Source organism: Hippopotamus amphibius, chromosome 9 (genome assembly GCF_030028045.1).
Source record: "Hippopotamus amphibius kiboko isolate mHipAmp2 chromosome 9, mHipAmp2.hap2, whole genome shotgun sequence".
NCBI lineage: Eukaryota > Metazoa > Chordata > Mammalia > Artiodactyla > Hippopotamidae > Hippopotamus > Hippopotamus amphibius.
In genome coordinates this window covers 32,891,544-32,904,184 of record NC_080194.1, presented here as the reverse complement: position 1 = coordinate 32,904,184, position 12,641 = coordinate 32,891,544, and the positions used below count along the sequence as shown (strand labels likewise).

The 12,641-nt window shown below is 49.4% G+C and overlaps 1 protein-coding gene across 5 annotated transcripts in view; it reads right to left on the bottom strand.

The window, feature by feature from the left end:
- GALNT18 (polypeptide N-acetylgalactosaminyltransferase 18) overlaps positions 1-12,641 on the bottom strand; it is a 332,353-nt gene that overhangs the window by 143,571 nt on the left and 176,141 nt on the right. For all 5 annotated transcript variants that reach the window (XM_057748638.1, XM_057748636.1, XM_057748635.1 and 2 more), the window contains exon 3: positions 4,022-4,188. In XM_057748638.1, coding sequence (XP_057604621.1) covers positions 4,022-4,188 — 167 coding nt within the window. The remainder of the gene's footprint in view (positions 1-4,021; positions 4,189-12,641) is intronic.

The window sequence follows — 12,641 nt, the reverse complement described above, 5'->3', positions numbered from 1 at the left end:
CCCCAGAGGGAGCCTGACAAGGATACGGCCGGAGCCACCTTCCCCATCAGGCTGGGCCCTCAGGCAGCCCGCAGCTGAGGCTAGAGATGGCTCACTCCCTCCAAGAGCCACGGTCTCAATTCCTCTGCCACCCCTCTTGAGAGCTCAGCGCAGGCTGGCCTCGGGGAGCCCCACGGCTGGCCACCTCCCCAACCCATTCCACACAGGCGCCAACCCCTCACTGCCTCCGGCCACCTCCCTATTCACCCATCTGCTCCTCCCCAGTGGGAGAAAGATGGGCCCCTTCTTCCCTAGTTTCTGTGCCCTGGGTCCCATCCTCTCCTCCCTCCTCAGAGGCCCTGTCCTCACCTTGGCCTCAGAGAACTCAGGAGCCGCCTCCCTAGTCCAAGAGCCTCCTGTGCCCCCTCCCAGACCAATTATATCACCAGAGCTAAGGCACGACCCCCCTCAGTTTCTTAAAAGCTCTCCAAGTGATTCTAGTGTTCCGTTAGAGTCTTGAGAACAACCTGCCTTTCAAAAAAGAAATACACCACGACACAACACAACACAGCAGAGCACAACAGAACTGCATAACCATAGACCAACCTATAATAGAACGTATCAGAGCACTTTGCACATTATAAGAATAACTATTGTTTCTTAAAAAGTTTTGTTTCAATTGCGCGTGCATGTGTGTGGGTGTGAGCGGCGTGTCATCCTGTGTCATGACCGTAGACTATGGTTAATTGGTGGACATCATTGCTCCAGCTCCTGCCTTAGCTCCTGATCCTCCTTCATAATCCCTGACGGAAACATCTACCTCCCAGCTGCTCTTCATCTTCATCTGGCTTCTGCAGTCCCATCCCCAACCCTTCCCACCGAGGTTTCCATGATCTGCACCTTCCAAATCCAATGGCCTCTTCCCAGACTCTGTGTCCCTCCACCTGTCTCTGGGCTCATTCAAACAGACGACTTGTTCCTGAAACTCTCTTTTCTGCGGAGTCTGTGTCGCCCTCCAGATTCTCCTGGGCATTCCCTCTCTGTCTCTCACCAGCTAACCCTCTTCCTCCTGACTCCTAAACATCTTATCCTTGGGATCCTCTCAAGCTTCTATTTTTTTTTTGGTTCTCCTTTCTTCTCTTTGCCACCCTCCCTTCCAGCCAATGGCTTCAGTTACTCTGTGTACACGACTCCAAATCCACATCCCCACGTTTTCCTCTGAGCTCCAGCTGTGCAGCTAACCAGCTGTGAAGCCGTCTCCCAGGATCGGAGGTGGGGGCTGGGAGGGATAATGCTGACAGTGCTCAGCTCACAGTCACGCACTTGACCGTGTCAGGCAGGGGAGGGGCAAGCAGGGGAGGATCACCATCCCCCTTTACAGAGGAAGAAACTAAGACCCTGAGGGTTAAGGGATGTTTCCCGGTCACTCATGCACAGTGGAGAGGCTCCTAGAACCCGTGACTTCAGGCTTCAAAGTTCTGTCCCTTCACACCATGCACTGGAACTCAACGCGTGCAAAAGCGATGCTGCATCCTATTCATTAAACCGGAGGTTCTCAGCCAGAGCTGTGCAGCACAATCATCAAGAATGCTCTTAAAAGCAGAGATGGCCAGATTCCACCTCAAACTTACTGGGTTAGAATCTTCTGGGAAAGGCTTTTGTCTGTTTTAGCTTTACATTTTGAAGTAATTACAGATTCACAGGAAAGTACACAAAAATACACAAGGATGTTCCATGCATCCTTCACCCAGCCGCCCCTAGCCTTACACACTTGTAGTGTAATATCAAAACGAAGACACTGATGTTGCCACAATCGCAAAGCTTTTCCAGGTCTCTCCAGTAACACATGCACTCCTTTGGGTGTGTGTATGTAGTTCTGTGTAATTTCGTCATGTGTAACCACCACCACAGTCAAGATGCTTAACTGTGTCATCAGCACAATACTTCCCAGAGCTTTGGGTTTGAAAGCTCCTCATCCCTGATGAAGAACCACTGCACCCATCCCACTGTTCCCCTTGCCCCCATCCTGGGAATGACCATCAGCCTCTGAGTCGCCCTGGCTTGAGACTCAGTCATCACTCAGCAGCCCTCCTCCGGCCCACCTGCCCACAGCCTGTTAGTCAAGAGAGCCAACAGATGCTTCCTTTATAATATCTCTCAGGCTCATATCTTGCCCTCAACCCCCACATCCACCACTACTCGGGAGCCCTTGATTTCTCGCCTGCACTGCTGCAACCACCACTCATCCAGCTCCCCTCTTCAAGATGTCCCTTTCCCCCAACCAGTCATGTAAACCACAGCCAAAGCTCTTCATCGCCCAGCCCTGACTGCAGCACTCCTCTTACCAAAAACTTTCATGGTTATCGCCATTTACAAAATAAAGTCCAAACTGATTAAATTCAAATATGAAATCCTCTATATCAGGCTCACTTTGCTTATCTAAATTTCTCAAAATCAATCTCAGTTTTCCCGCTCTTTCCCACATGAATTAATGACAAACTGGTATCCTTCAGGCCATGATAAAGTTCTCACCATGGGGAAGAAATGAAAGACTTCAAGATTTCCTTCTTCCTGATACTTTGTTTTCTCTTTTGTGGTGTGAGGAGGTGTTGTGGGATGGAGCCTGGGATGCCTCTTGCTTGGGGGATACCATCACCCTTGGAAGGATGGCTCTTCCATCCCTGGCCTCCTTCCAATGGAAGAGGCGAGGGGGCCAGCCAGCCTGGATGGAGCAAGGTAGGGTGCACGGGCAGGCTAGTCATGTTGTTGTGGTATTAGCTGCTGGGAAATGGGAGCTTTCTCGGCACCCACTCCTTGGACCAAAGAAAGGTGATGGCAGGTAGCAGCTCGAGGTCTCCCTCACAATAGACCATCACCGTTAAAACCATGCTGCCATCCTTAGGTGCCTCTTCCTTCCTTTATGTCCACGGAACAATGAGAGTCAAGGGATTCATTAGCACTGCCTTCAGAAAGCTCCAAAATCCCCTTCGCAGCTTTGCTGCTACACTTCGTACTACAAGGTAATAAAATAAAAAAGAAAATTTGCTTATTGAGATTAAAAATATTTCAATTATCTGATATGTTTCAGCTTTAATTGATAACAAAACACAAATTGCTCATCTGAACTTCTCATTACAGGAATGGATTCACTGGGAAATTTAGTACCTGACATCAGAGAAAACACTAAAGATAACACAAGCCCAGTGACTCTGTGATGCCGTGACCCAGCAGTCTATTTTTTAAAGTCATGCATTACCCATAGCACATTCGTGTTAATGGTCCTATCAAGAGCACTGGTTCTTAAACTGTCTCAATATGTGGTCTCTAAGTTTGGAGAATATTATGAGGATGGTATATGTGGGAGGAATCAGAAGCCATGGAATATGCACCAAGGGAAAGAGGTAGCTGGTAGTAGCTGGAGAAGGGGAAATGTGATGTGAAGGCTTCAACATGGGCTTGCTGGCCACCTGGGGCTTTGCTTGGGCAGATGGAATGGGGAGCAAGGGGTCCAGAAAAGAAGCTAGGCTTTCAACAGCTCTGTTGCTATCGTCGCATTGTACGTCTCCTTCCGTCCCCACCATCAACACCACTGTGACCACCACCACCACTGGCACCATCGACACCTCCACCATCATCACCACCACTGCTAACACAACACCAATGGACAATCTTCCAGGCGAAGGCCAAGGCACACAGCAAAATGCAGCGATGTTTCACAGAGAAGAGTCACTGGAAATGTTCACTGCGTACGTGGAGCGGGTGGAGGTCATGGCTATTTATCCTATCATATTGCGCTAGGATGTTGAGGGAAAGACTTGACAGCCAGTGAGAAAAAGCTTGGGGACCAGGCCCCTCTGGAGTGTGGAGAGGATGCAGCTGTGGAGTGAAGCTTCCAGAGCAGTGACCCTCACGAACCTCTCCTCTCTGAGGCAACATCCCGGAGAAGGAAGAGCCATGGAGACCCTCAAGAAGATGAGAACCCTGATCAGAGGCTGGCCCCTCTGCTTAGACGCCCACACGGAGCGGGCAGCCGGGCACTCACCGTTACTGCTGTTGTCATCCACCAGGATGATCTCCTTGAGCAAGTGCGGAGGCGTGCGCTCGATGGCTGAGTGGATGGAGCGCAGCAGCACAGAGAGAGCTTCGTTGACGAAGATGAAGACGACGCTCACCTCCGGGAGGCTGTCCGGGAACGAGAGGTTGCGGCACCTGGAAAGGAGAGCAGCCACCTCTTAGATCTGCCGCGGATGCGGCTGGGGTCACCCCAGGGGCTGGCCCGCCCGTGTCTCGGCTCCAGATTTGCTGGAGGACTCAGGAGTCCAGAGTCTTCCCGGGGTCGTTTCTTTGATACACTTAAGATAAACTCTAAGTGTACAGCAGACAGGCCCTCAACCACTGGAATCGGTTTGCCCCCCCTGCAGGGTCTGAATTTGTCAGTGACTCTTCCAACTGAACAGTTGTACCGTTAGCACCTAGTGCAGGGCCTGGAACCTGGAAGGCAGTCACTGAGTGTTTACTGGAAGAATGACTCCTTATTTCTAAATCCAATAACATGGGAAATGCAACCAAATGAAAGTCTTCGTTTTTCCAAAATGGCAGCCAACACCTAAGTGAGGCCAGACCTTAGATGACCTGCTTCAGGAGAAAAATACATCCCCTTCCAGAGACTCCTACTGGCAAAATCCACTCTGCCTCACTCCAGAAGGCACACTGCCTCTGGCCTCTCCCACCTCTCATTCATCTCAAAGATCCAGCCTCCAGAAACAGGCTGAAGCCAGAGTCAGAGTCTCAACACGACAGAGGAATGGAAGGACAATTCCAAGCTCATTTCCCAGATGAAGACACTAAGCCTCAGAGAGGCTAGGTCCCCACCATATCAGCTGCCAAGATGGAATCTCAACTCTGGTCTTCTTACATCTACACCAGGGTTCTTCCCTCAAAAAGTGGTTAGGGGAGAGACTGCCCCTAACTGTCCCATTTCCTCCGCAGCTCCATTGAAACCCTAAAGCCACTTGGAGGTCTCTTATCAAAAGGACATGGGGCAAAATCATAAAAGTCTGCATGCCGTTCTCCATGAGAAGAGGAACATGCAGCCCTAAAATCTGACTCCGTCAAGAGGCCAGACAATAAGAAGTGCCGTGGTTCCCAAGGACGTGTCAATTCCTTCGCCTGCAAGCATTGCCTTCACGGACAGGAAATCATCGCTGGTGCCCTTCTCTGGCTGAAACTAAATACTGTTCCAGACGGCACTGAGCTCTCGTCTTCAGGATATCTGAATGAAAGGAGAGAGCAGCAACTACAGCCCTGTCCCGGGTCCTGGGCTCAGAGAGGAGGTTACATGCTCCCACCACTGGCTACTGACAGTTCCAGGGGCTCAAGCCTGGTGACCACGTTGCATTGCTCCAAAGTGGGAGGTGCAGCCAGGTGAGAACATGCTATAATGAGCACAATAGCACAGGGCTGCTGTGCATCAGTAATTAAAGTGCTGCAGGATAGGGACGGGCCTGCTCTTCCTTAATGAGGAAGGCTGCAGGATAACCAGCGATGAGCAATTTTGGAGAAATCACAGTGGGGCCCCAGCCTGTTTAAGAGCAGGAGATTAATAAACTAAAATCACCGTCTCTATGGTTACCAGAAATTTACAGAAAATTCTCCCATTCTATTTCCAGCTCTCCTTTTTTCTCACCAGAGATGGGTGGGGGAAGGGAAAGAATTGAGCTTATACATAAATCTGCTTCATACTTAGAATTTGAGTAAAGCCAGCAGGTTAACAGATTGGTGTAGAATTCATTCATTCTTGTATTTAATGGAATAAATATTTATTGAGTTTCTTCCATGAGGGAGGTACTGCACTGAGGGTACAGCAGGACATGGACAAAGTGCCTGCCCTCATGGAGCTTATGCTTTGATGGGGGAAACAGGCAAACACGGAAGCAAGCAAATGATGCAACTTCATATAAGTGCTGAGACGAAAAATAATGCAGTGTTAGTGGATAGCGTGGTACCCTGGCAGCTGTTCCAGAAGGAGTGGTCAGGGAAGGGCTGTGTGAAGGGGAGAGGTTTGATCAGAAACTCACATGGCCCGCCACGGTGAGCCATGCAAAGGCCACGTGGGGCCGAGGGAACGGTGCTGTGACTGAAGAGATGATGGAGCGAACCAGCTCGTGTAACTGCAGGGAATGGAAGAAGGAGATGAGGAGGTGGAGGGAGGGACTTAAATGAAGGAGAAAGACTGGAATGACTCCTTAAGCTCATCAGACGCTTTCCAAAAATTTGCTGTCATTGTGAATAGTACTGTTATAACAGCAATTAAAAGGCTGGTGGTTAACAGTCAAATAATTCTTCTAGCTAGTGCTTACTCATGGTTATCAAGACCAGCAGCTGGCCTTCCCGTCGACGTGGAAACTGACAGAAGCATTAACATACAACCTACTTGCTAACTGCAGTTTAAAAATAATACTTTATATGGTTAGACTACTCGCACATGACCTTTATTTTTCTTTTATGAAAGTGTCATGAACAGCTCCTAATAAGGTTCATATATTAGGACAAGTTCACTGTCCGCTCCACTAACTCCACCAGCCATGAAGGCTGTGACCCTACGTCTGTCCCCACTTCTTCAGGGATTTCCTCTGAGTTCTCAGAGCCTCACCATCTGAAGCTTCAGGTGGTCCCCCAGTCTTTTCCAGAGTTAGGGGTTAACTGCCTTCCCCTCCTCTCTTTCCTTCTTAATTCTCAACATAACCCCTCCATCTCCCGGTAAAGGCCATGGCCATCCTGATGGCTTGAGCCGCTATGTCTAGGATCTGTTTCCTGATGATCTTTCTTCAAGCAGAGTGGAAATGTTATATTTGCTTTACAAGCTAAACTTTGCTGATCACTATTTTCACATGAAAGACTCTTTCGAACAAGGTTGTTATATGACAACCTTTGAACATAACAGAACACCTAGGCGAGCGCATTACATTTGCGTGTATTTACTATCTGTCTCCTACTATAATGACCACCCCTGAGAGCAGGGACTTTATTTTGCTACTGTGCTAGCTCCCAACCTTAAACCAGGGTCTGGCATATAGTAGGTTTTTGGAATTAAACAAAATTAACAGGTTTATTTATTTTATTCATGCATACCTCGGAGATATTGCAGGTTCAGTTTCTAAGACCACTGCAACAAGGCAAATATTGCAATACAGTGAGTCACATAAATATTTTGGTTTCCCAGTGCATTTAAAGTTATGTTTCTACTACACTGCAGTGTGTGAAGTGTATGATAGCATTATGTGTAAAAAAAAACAATGCGCATGCCTTAATTTAAAGATACTTTGTTGCTAAAAAATGCTAACCATCATATGACAACACAACCTTCAATTCTGTAGAAAACCCAGTATCTGCAAATGCAATAAAGCAAAATGCAGTAAGACAAGGTATGCCTGCATAAGGCCTAAATTCCACACGGGTGTCACTGATCTCAGCATGCTCCTTTTCGTAAAAACCTCCTCCCTCAGGAGGAGAGTCAGGTCCTCTCCCACCAGCAGGCCCTTCCTTTTCCGCCCTCCCTCCCCTGGATTTGGGGCCCCCATTGCTCACTTTCAAGTCTCCAGCAGCAATCAGTTCCTTTGCACTGTAATTAAGTGATCCCTCCAGGCCAAATGTCCTGACCTCCTTAAATCCTTCCTTCCTCCCCTTCTCTCCTAAAAGCCTCTCAGGGCCCTCCCAGGAACATCCACAGTGCTTTTTCTCCATACCTCACGGCATCTAACCTAAACCTGGGTCAGGATGAGCAGACAGGTGAAGGGTGGGCAGGATAAGAAGGACGAGGTGGGATAGTTTATAGGGAGAGAGTATTGTGGGGGAGGGGAGACATGCTGTGTGACCCTGGGCAAACCACTTCCCCCCTTCCCATGTCTTGTCACAAAGTGAGGGAGGCAGAAGCAATGATCGCAGGTGTCTTCTTCATACAGTTCAGGATCTTCGAATTCACATGTGGTGCACAGAAGTCATCTCACTAAAGAAACAGTTTGCAAATTTTCTCTCCCTCCTAGTTAGCGCCTGGTTGTCACCAAATGCCACAAGACACATATATCCCTTATCACTGTTGTGACTAGGCAGGGTGACCAACGCATCCTGGTCTGCCCAGGACTCTCCCAGTTTCAACACTGAGAGTCCCAAGCACACTGGGATGGGCTGGTCATCCTGTGACTAGACCAGAGCTTCCTGATGGTAGGGACAGATCTCGCTCATGACGGCACGCCCTCTGCCCGGCACTGTTCCTAGCCCTCAGCAGGCATTCAGACGGCATCTGTTGAATAAATTAAAAGCATCCTTTCAAAGTCCCCCAATACACACACATCAACACAGTATGATTCCTATCTTCATTTCAACATCAAAGCAGAACTTACATGGCTGAGAAGAGAGGGAGAAAGAAAAGCACGTCAGGTGAGATGTCTGCATACCTGCCGGTCACACCCACCATAATCACTGCCAGATATTGAACTCAAGGCAGAAGTCTGCCTGCACTGGGGCAGCCCAAGGCCTTCTAAAGAAACACATTCCAGACCCAAGCCCAGCGCTCCTGCTCCAGGGTCCGGCCACTTCATCCATCAACAAGCAGCAGCTGCTGCCCAAGCGCTGTGCTGCTCATATTCTCACACTGAGATCGTCTCCCCAGCAGCTGTATCCTCCAGGGTCTGGCCAGCACAGCCACTGCTCCCAGAGCCTGCCCTCCCTGCCTGCTCTGGTGTCTGCCTCTGTCCTCCCCCTACTCTGCTTGCCTCTTCAGAGAAGGGCCAGGGGACATGAGAGTCAGAGGAGCCACGCCGTGTAACTGGCTCTTCCCTATTTATGCTCCTTGAGAAAGCCTGGCTGTACCAGACTGGTTCCTTACTCATTTTGAGAAGAGGCACATTCTTCTGTAAAATTAAGCCATAAAAGTTCCCTTTTTACTTTTATTCTTGTTCAAAGTTGAGCCATTTTGCACTAGAGATAAAAACAAGGCATTTCTGAGAGGGGAGTACTATGGCTGTCTAATAAGCTGAGATTGATGGTCATGATAAAGTCGACTGCATCGATCTCTGTACGCAGAGGCGGTGCGGGGACGGGAGCAGCTATGTCGGGAGCCTCCCAGCAGAGCTCCCCGAGACGGTTTACGAGGCAAGTTTATATCAGGAACCTTAGAGCTGCCATTACCTGTGAAAAGCAGGGAAGCAATGGCAGACTAAGGAAGGCCAAGCCAGGTGCCCGGCCACTGGGTACCACTCAGGGCAGCAGCCAGACACCCCCATATTGGACTGGCGGATTCTCCCCACCCTGCGACCTCGGCAAATCTGTGAGCTCCCAGTCTATTAGAGCATGACTCATGGAGGCCGCTTGACCTCTTCCAGAGGCAAGATCAAAGTAGAATGTGAGCTGGGGTCTGTCAACCAGTGTGTATGGGGAACCAGGTCCAATTATGCCTGGGTTCTGGGAGTGCAGGAGGGACTGACCTGGAGCAAACAGAGAGAAGATGACACTCCTAAGTACCCACTCCCCTGAGTGCCCCCGGCCCCTCTTTCTTCCCAGGTTTCTCCTAGAGAGGCTCTCCCCTGGTTCTACCCATGGTCAGCACACAAGGGTTCAGCTGCACTGTTAACTACTGGAGCATAAACCCTGGGACCAGCAGTGGCTTCTTGTCCCATACAGCCATTTGTGTCCTCATCCCGGCCTTCACCCCTCCTACCTGTACCCACAGGACTTGCTTGATCCTCCTTTGGCCTCACTTGGGTACACGTCTGGCTTCTTCCAGAACTTTCCAGATTAGACAGGTTCCCAGCCTGCCAGCATCCAGTCTGCTGGACTCAATGAGCCCCGAGGACGAGGGCAGGGGTTCTCATGGGGCATGAGTGCAGTCAAGACTTCCACTCTCTGTGGCTGGCATCTCTATCACCGTAACCTCTGGAGCTCAGAGACTGCACGGTGCTGCCACCCCTACTGCCCAGGGACTCTGCACAGATTATCTGGAAGTAACAATAGTACTAATTTCCATTTACTGAATACTTATGATTTGCCATAAACCACGCTAAGAGAGGTATGGATATTTTTACTCTTTTCCCTTCCTCTGAACTTTATCCCTTCCTACAGACTTACACAGTAAACATTTAATCCACATTTTATAGATGAGGGAAATAGGGCTGAGACAGTAAGTTATCTTCCAGGGCTTACACCTGGGCTTATTTGCCTCCAAAGCTCGTATTCATAGTTACTGCTAAACTAAAGTCTGTACCTTCTTTCCACGCCCAGCCAGAGATTTGTCTGGCCAGACACTGGTGTTGTGATAACCCGGAGACCTGGTGAGGGAGGGGCAAAATGGAAGTCACTTCCCATCAACTCTGATGACAGATGGGGTGGATCTAGTGCGTCTAGTAGGATGTGCAGACTAACGTGATAAAATACTACTGGGCAGGTGAAGCCTAAAATTGTCTTCCTGTGCCACTGCTCCCATTGAGATAAACACTCCCCATATACACTCCTTGTATGAAGCTGTCTGTGTCCTCTGCCAGGTGGCCTCACCATTCCACCCACAACTCATGGGATCAGAGACTGCTTCCTGAGCCCCAAGTAGCTATTGACAGGCAGCCCGTCAGTGAACAGGGCAGGCTAGCCCAGGAGCTCTTATAGTCAGATCTTGTAATATTGAAGAAGGACCAGCAACCCTATCAAGCCCTTTCTCATGCGGAGGTTGAACATGAGGTACCCTAAGAAGATGGAAGCAGAAATGATGGGGGAGGAAACAGAACATTGTCAGTGTGTGAGCTGCAGCTGTGGACAGTCACCATTAGAGACACGGCACTCTAAGGAGTGAGCACAGAGGATGCAGACGCGAGCCTGCCCAGGATACCCTGAGCCATGCTGTCCCCCTCCGGAGCCTGGATGTGTGGCTTCTGATGGTGTGATTACAAAGAATCCCAGCCATCTGCAGTCATCTAAGCTTAGTTCCTTCCTTCTGAGAGCACACACAGACCCCAGCAAAGAAAGATCCACTGCACTTCCTGGACTGGGACTGGATCCCCTGTTAGACTCTCACAACCTCCTTTGTTTTTCTTTCATGCCACGTATATGCTATTGCAACGTGTTTTTACATGATTATTTAACAGACGTCAGTGTCTCCACTCGACCATAAGCTGCATGAGGTCAAGATCACATCTGCTTTGCTCCCCAGGTCCGCCTTGTCCCTCACACAGTGTCCAGCACAGAGTACAGACTGAGCACCAGGTATCTGGCTGAATGAACAAAGGAGTAAATGCTGGAATAGAAAATAGTAGAATGAATGCAGGCCTGGGAAAGCTCTGTGGGTGGGAATTCCACCGCAGCCTGACAGATGGGAATCATGGAGCTGAACACTTCCTCCCTGCCTGACCACGGCAATAAGCCCAGATCATCCAATAAGCCAGAGAGCTCACGGAGGCAGTGGGGATATTTAGTGTACCCAGGGGCTTCGGTGGCCTGGCAGGCCGCCATGTCTGGATGTGGAGGAGACAGTGGACAGGAGTTTTAGCAGTCTGCACGGCAAGAGAAATGGGCCAGCCTGATCTCGGAAGAGCATCTGACGCCAGAATCACTACAGGTAAACTTCTAAGTAGATGTGACCATCAAAATGTCTAGCTTTCATCCAGAGGCAGAAGTTCTACAAACATCCTTTCAGGGGACTCTACTGATTTAAGAGAAAGGACCTGCTATGTCAAATGTAGATTGTAAGCAGAACAAGAGGAAAATGAATCAATTAAAACTGTAAAGAGGTAACAGGAAGCAGGGCGACCATTGGTTCCTAAAACATCTTATTAGAAAAATGGGATCCCTGGGACTACATGTACAGCCACCCAGCGAACAAAAGTCAGCTGACTCTGGTGGAAAAATCACATAAGGGACCAAGTGTCTCCTTGTGGTAGGTTTATGGGTGAGCAGTCCAGGCCTGAAGCAAGGAGAGCTGAGGAATGTGGGGTAGGGGAAGGTAGGCACTCAGGTGGGAAAAAGGAGGACAGGGCATCTTTGCTCTCCAGCAGAGCCTGACTCCAGCCTCGGATACCCTGCACTCTGCGGCTGGGGAGAAATCACTCTGATCTGTCCTACAGTGTCAGCCTGGTCCTCCTCACCTAGTGCCAGGGCAGAAGGCCTGTCCCATGTGACTCCTTGTCCACTTAGTGTCTTTCTGGTCATTAAAGTCATGGCCATGTCCCCCCAAGCCATCTCATTTACAAATCAGAGACCCAGATAAAAAGTAGCAAAAAGTTAAATCACTTTACTGTGATGGGGACTTCCCTTGTGGCGCAGTGGTTGAGAATCCACCTAAAAATGCACAGGACCCGGGTTTAAGCCCTGCTCGGGGAGATCCCACATGCCATGGAACAACTGAGCCCATGCACCACAACAAGTGAGCCTGCACTCTAGAGCTCATGAGCCACAACTACTGAGCCCACGTGCCACAACTACTGAAGCCTGCACGTCTAGAGCCCAGGCTTTGCAACAAGAGAAGCCACTGCAATGAGAAGCCTGCACATCGCAACAGAGTAGCCCCTGCTCTCTGCAACTAGAGAAAGCCCACATGCAGCAACAAACACCCAACACAGCCAATAAATAAATGAATAAATAAATTTATTTAAAAAAAAAGGAGAATTGTATTACCATCTCTA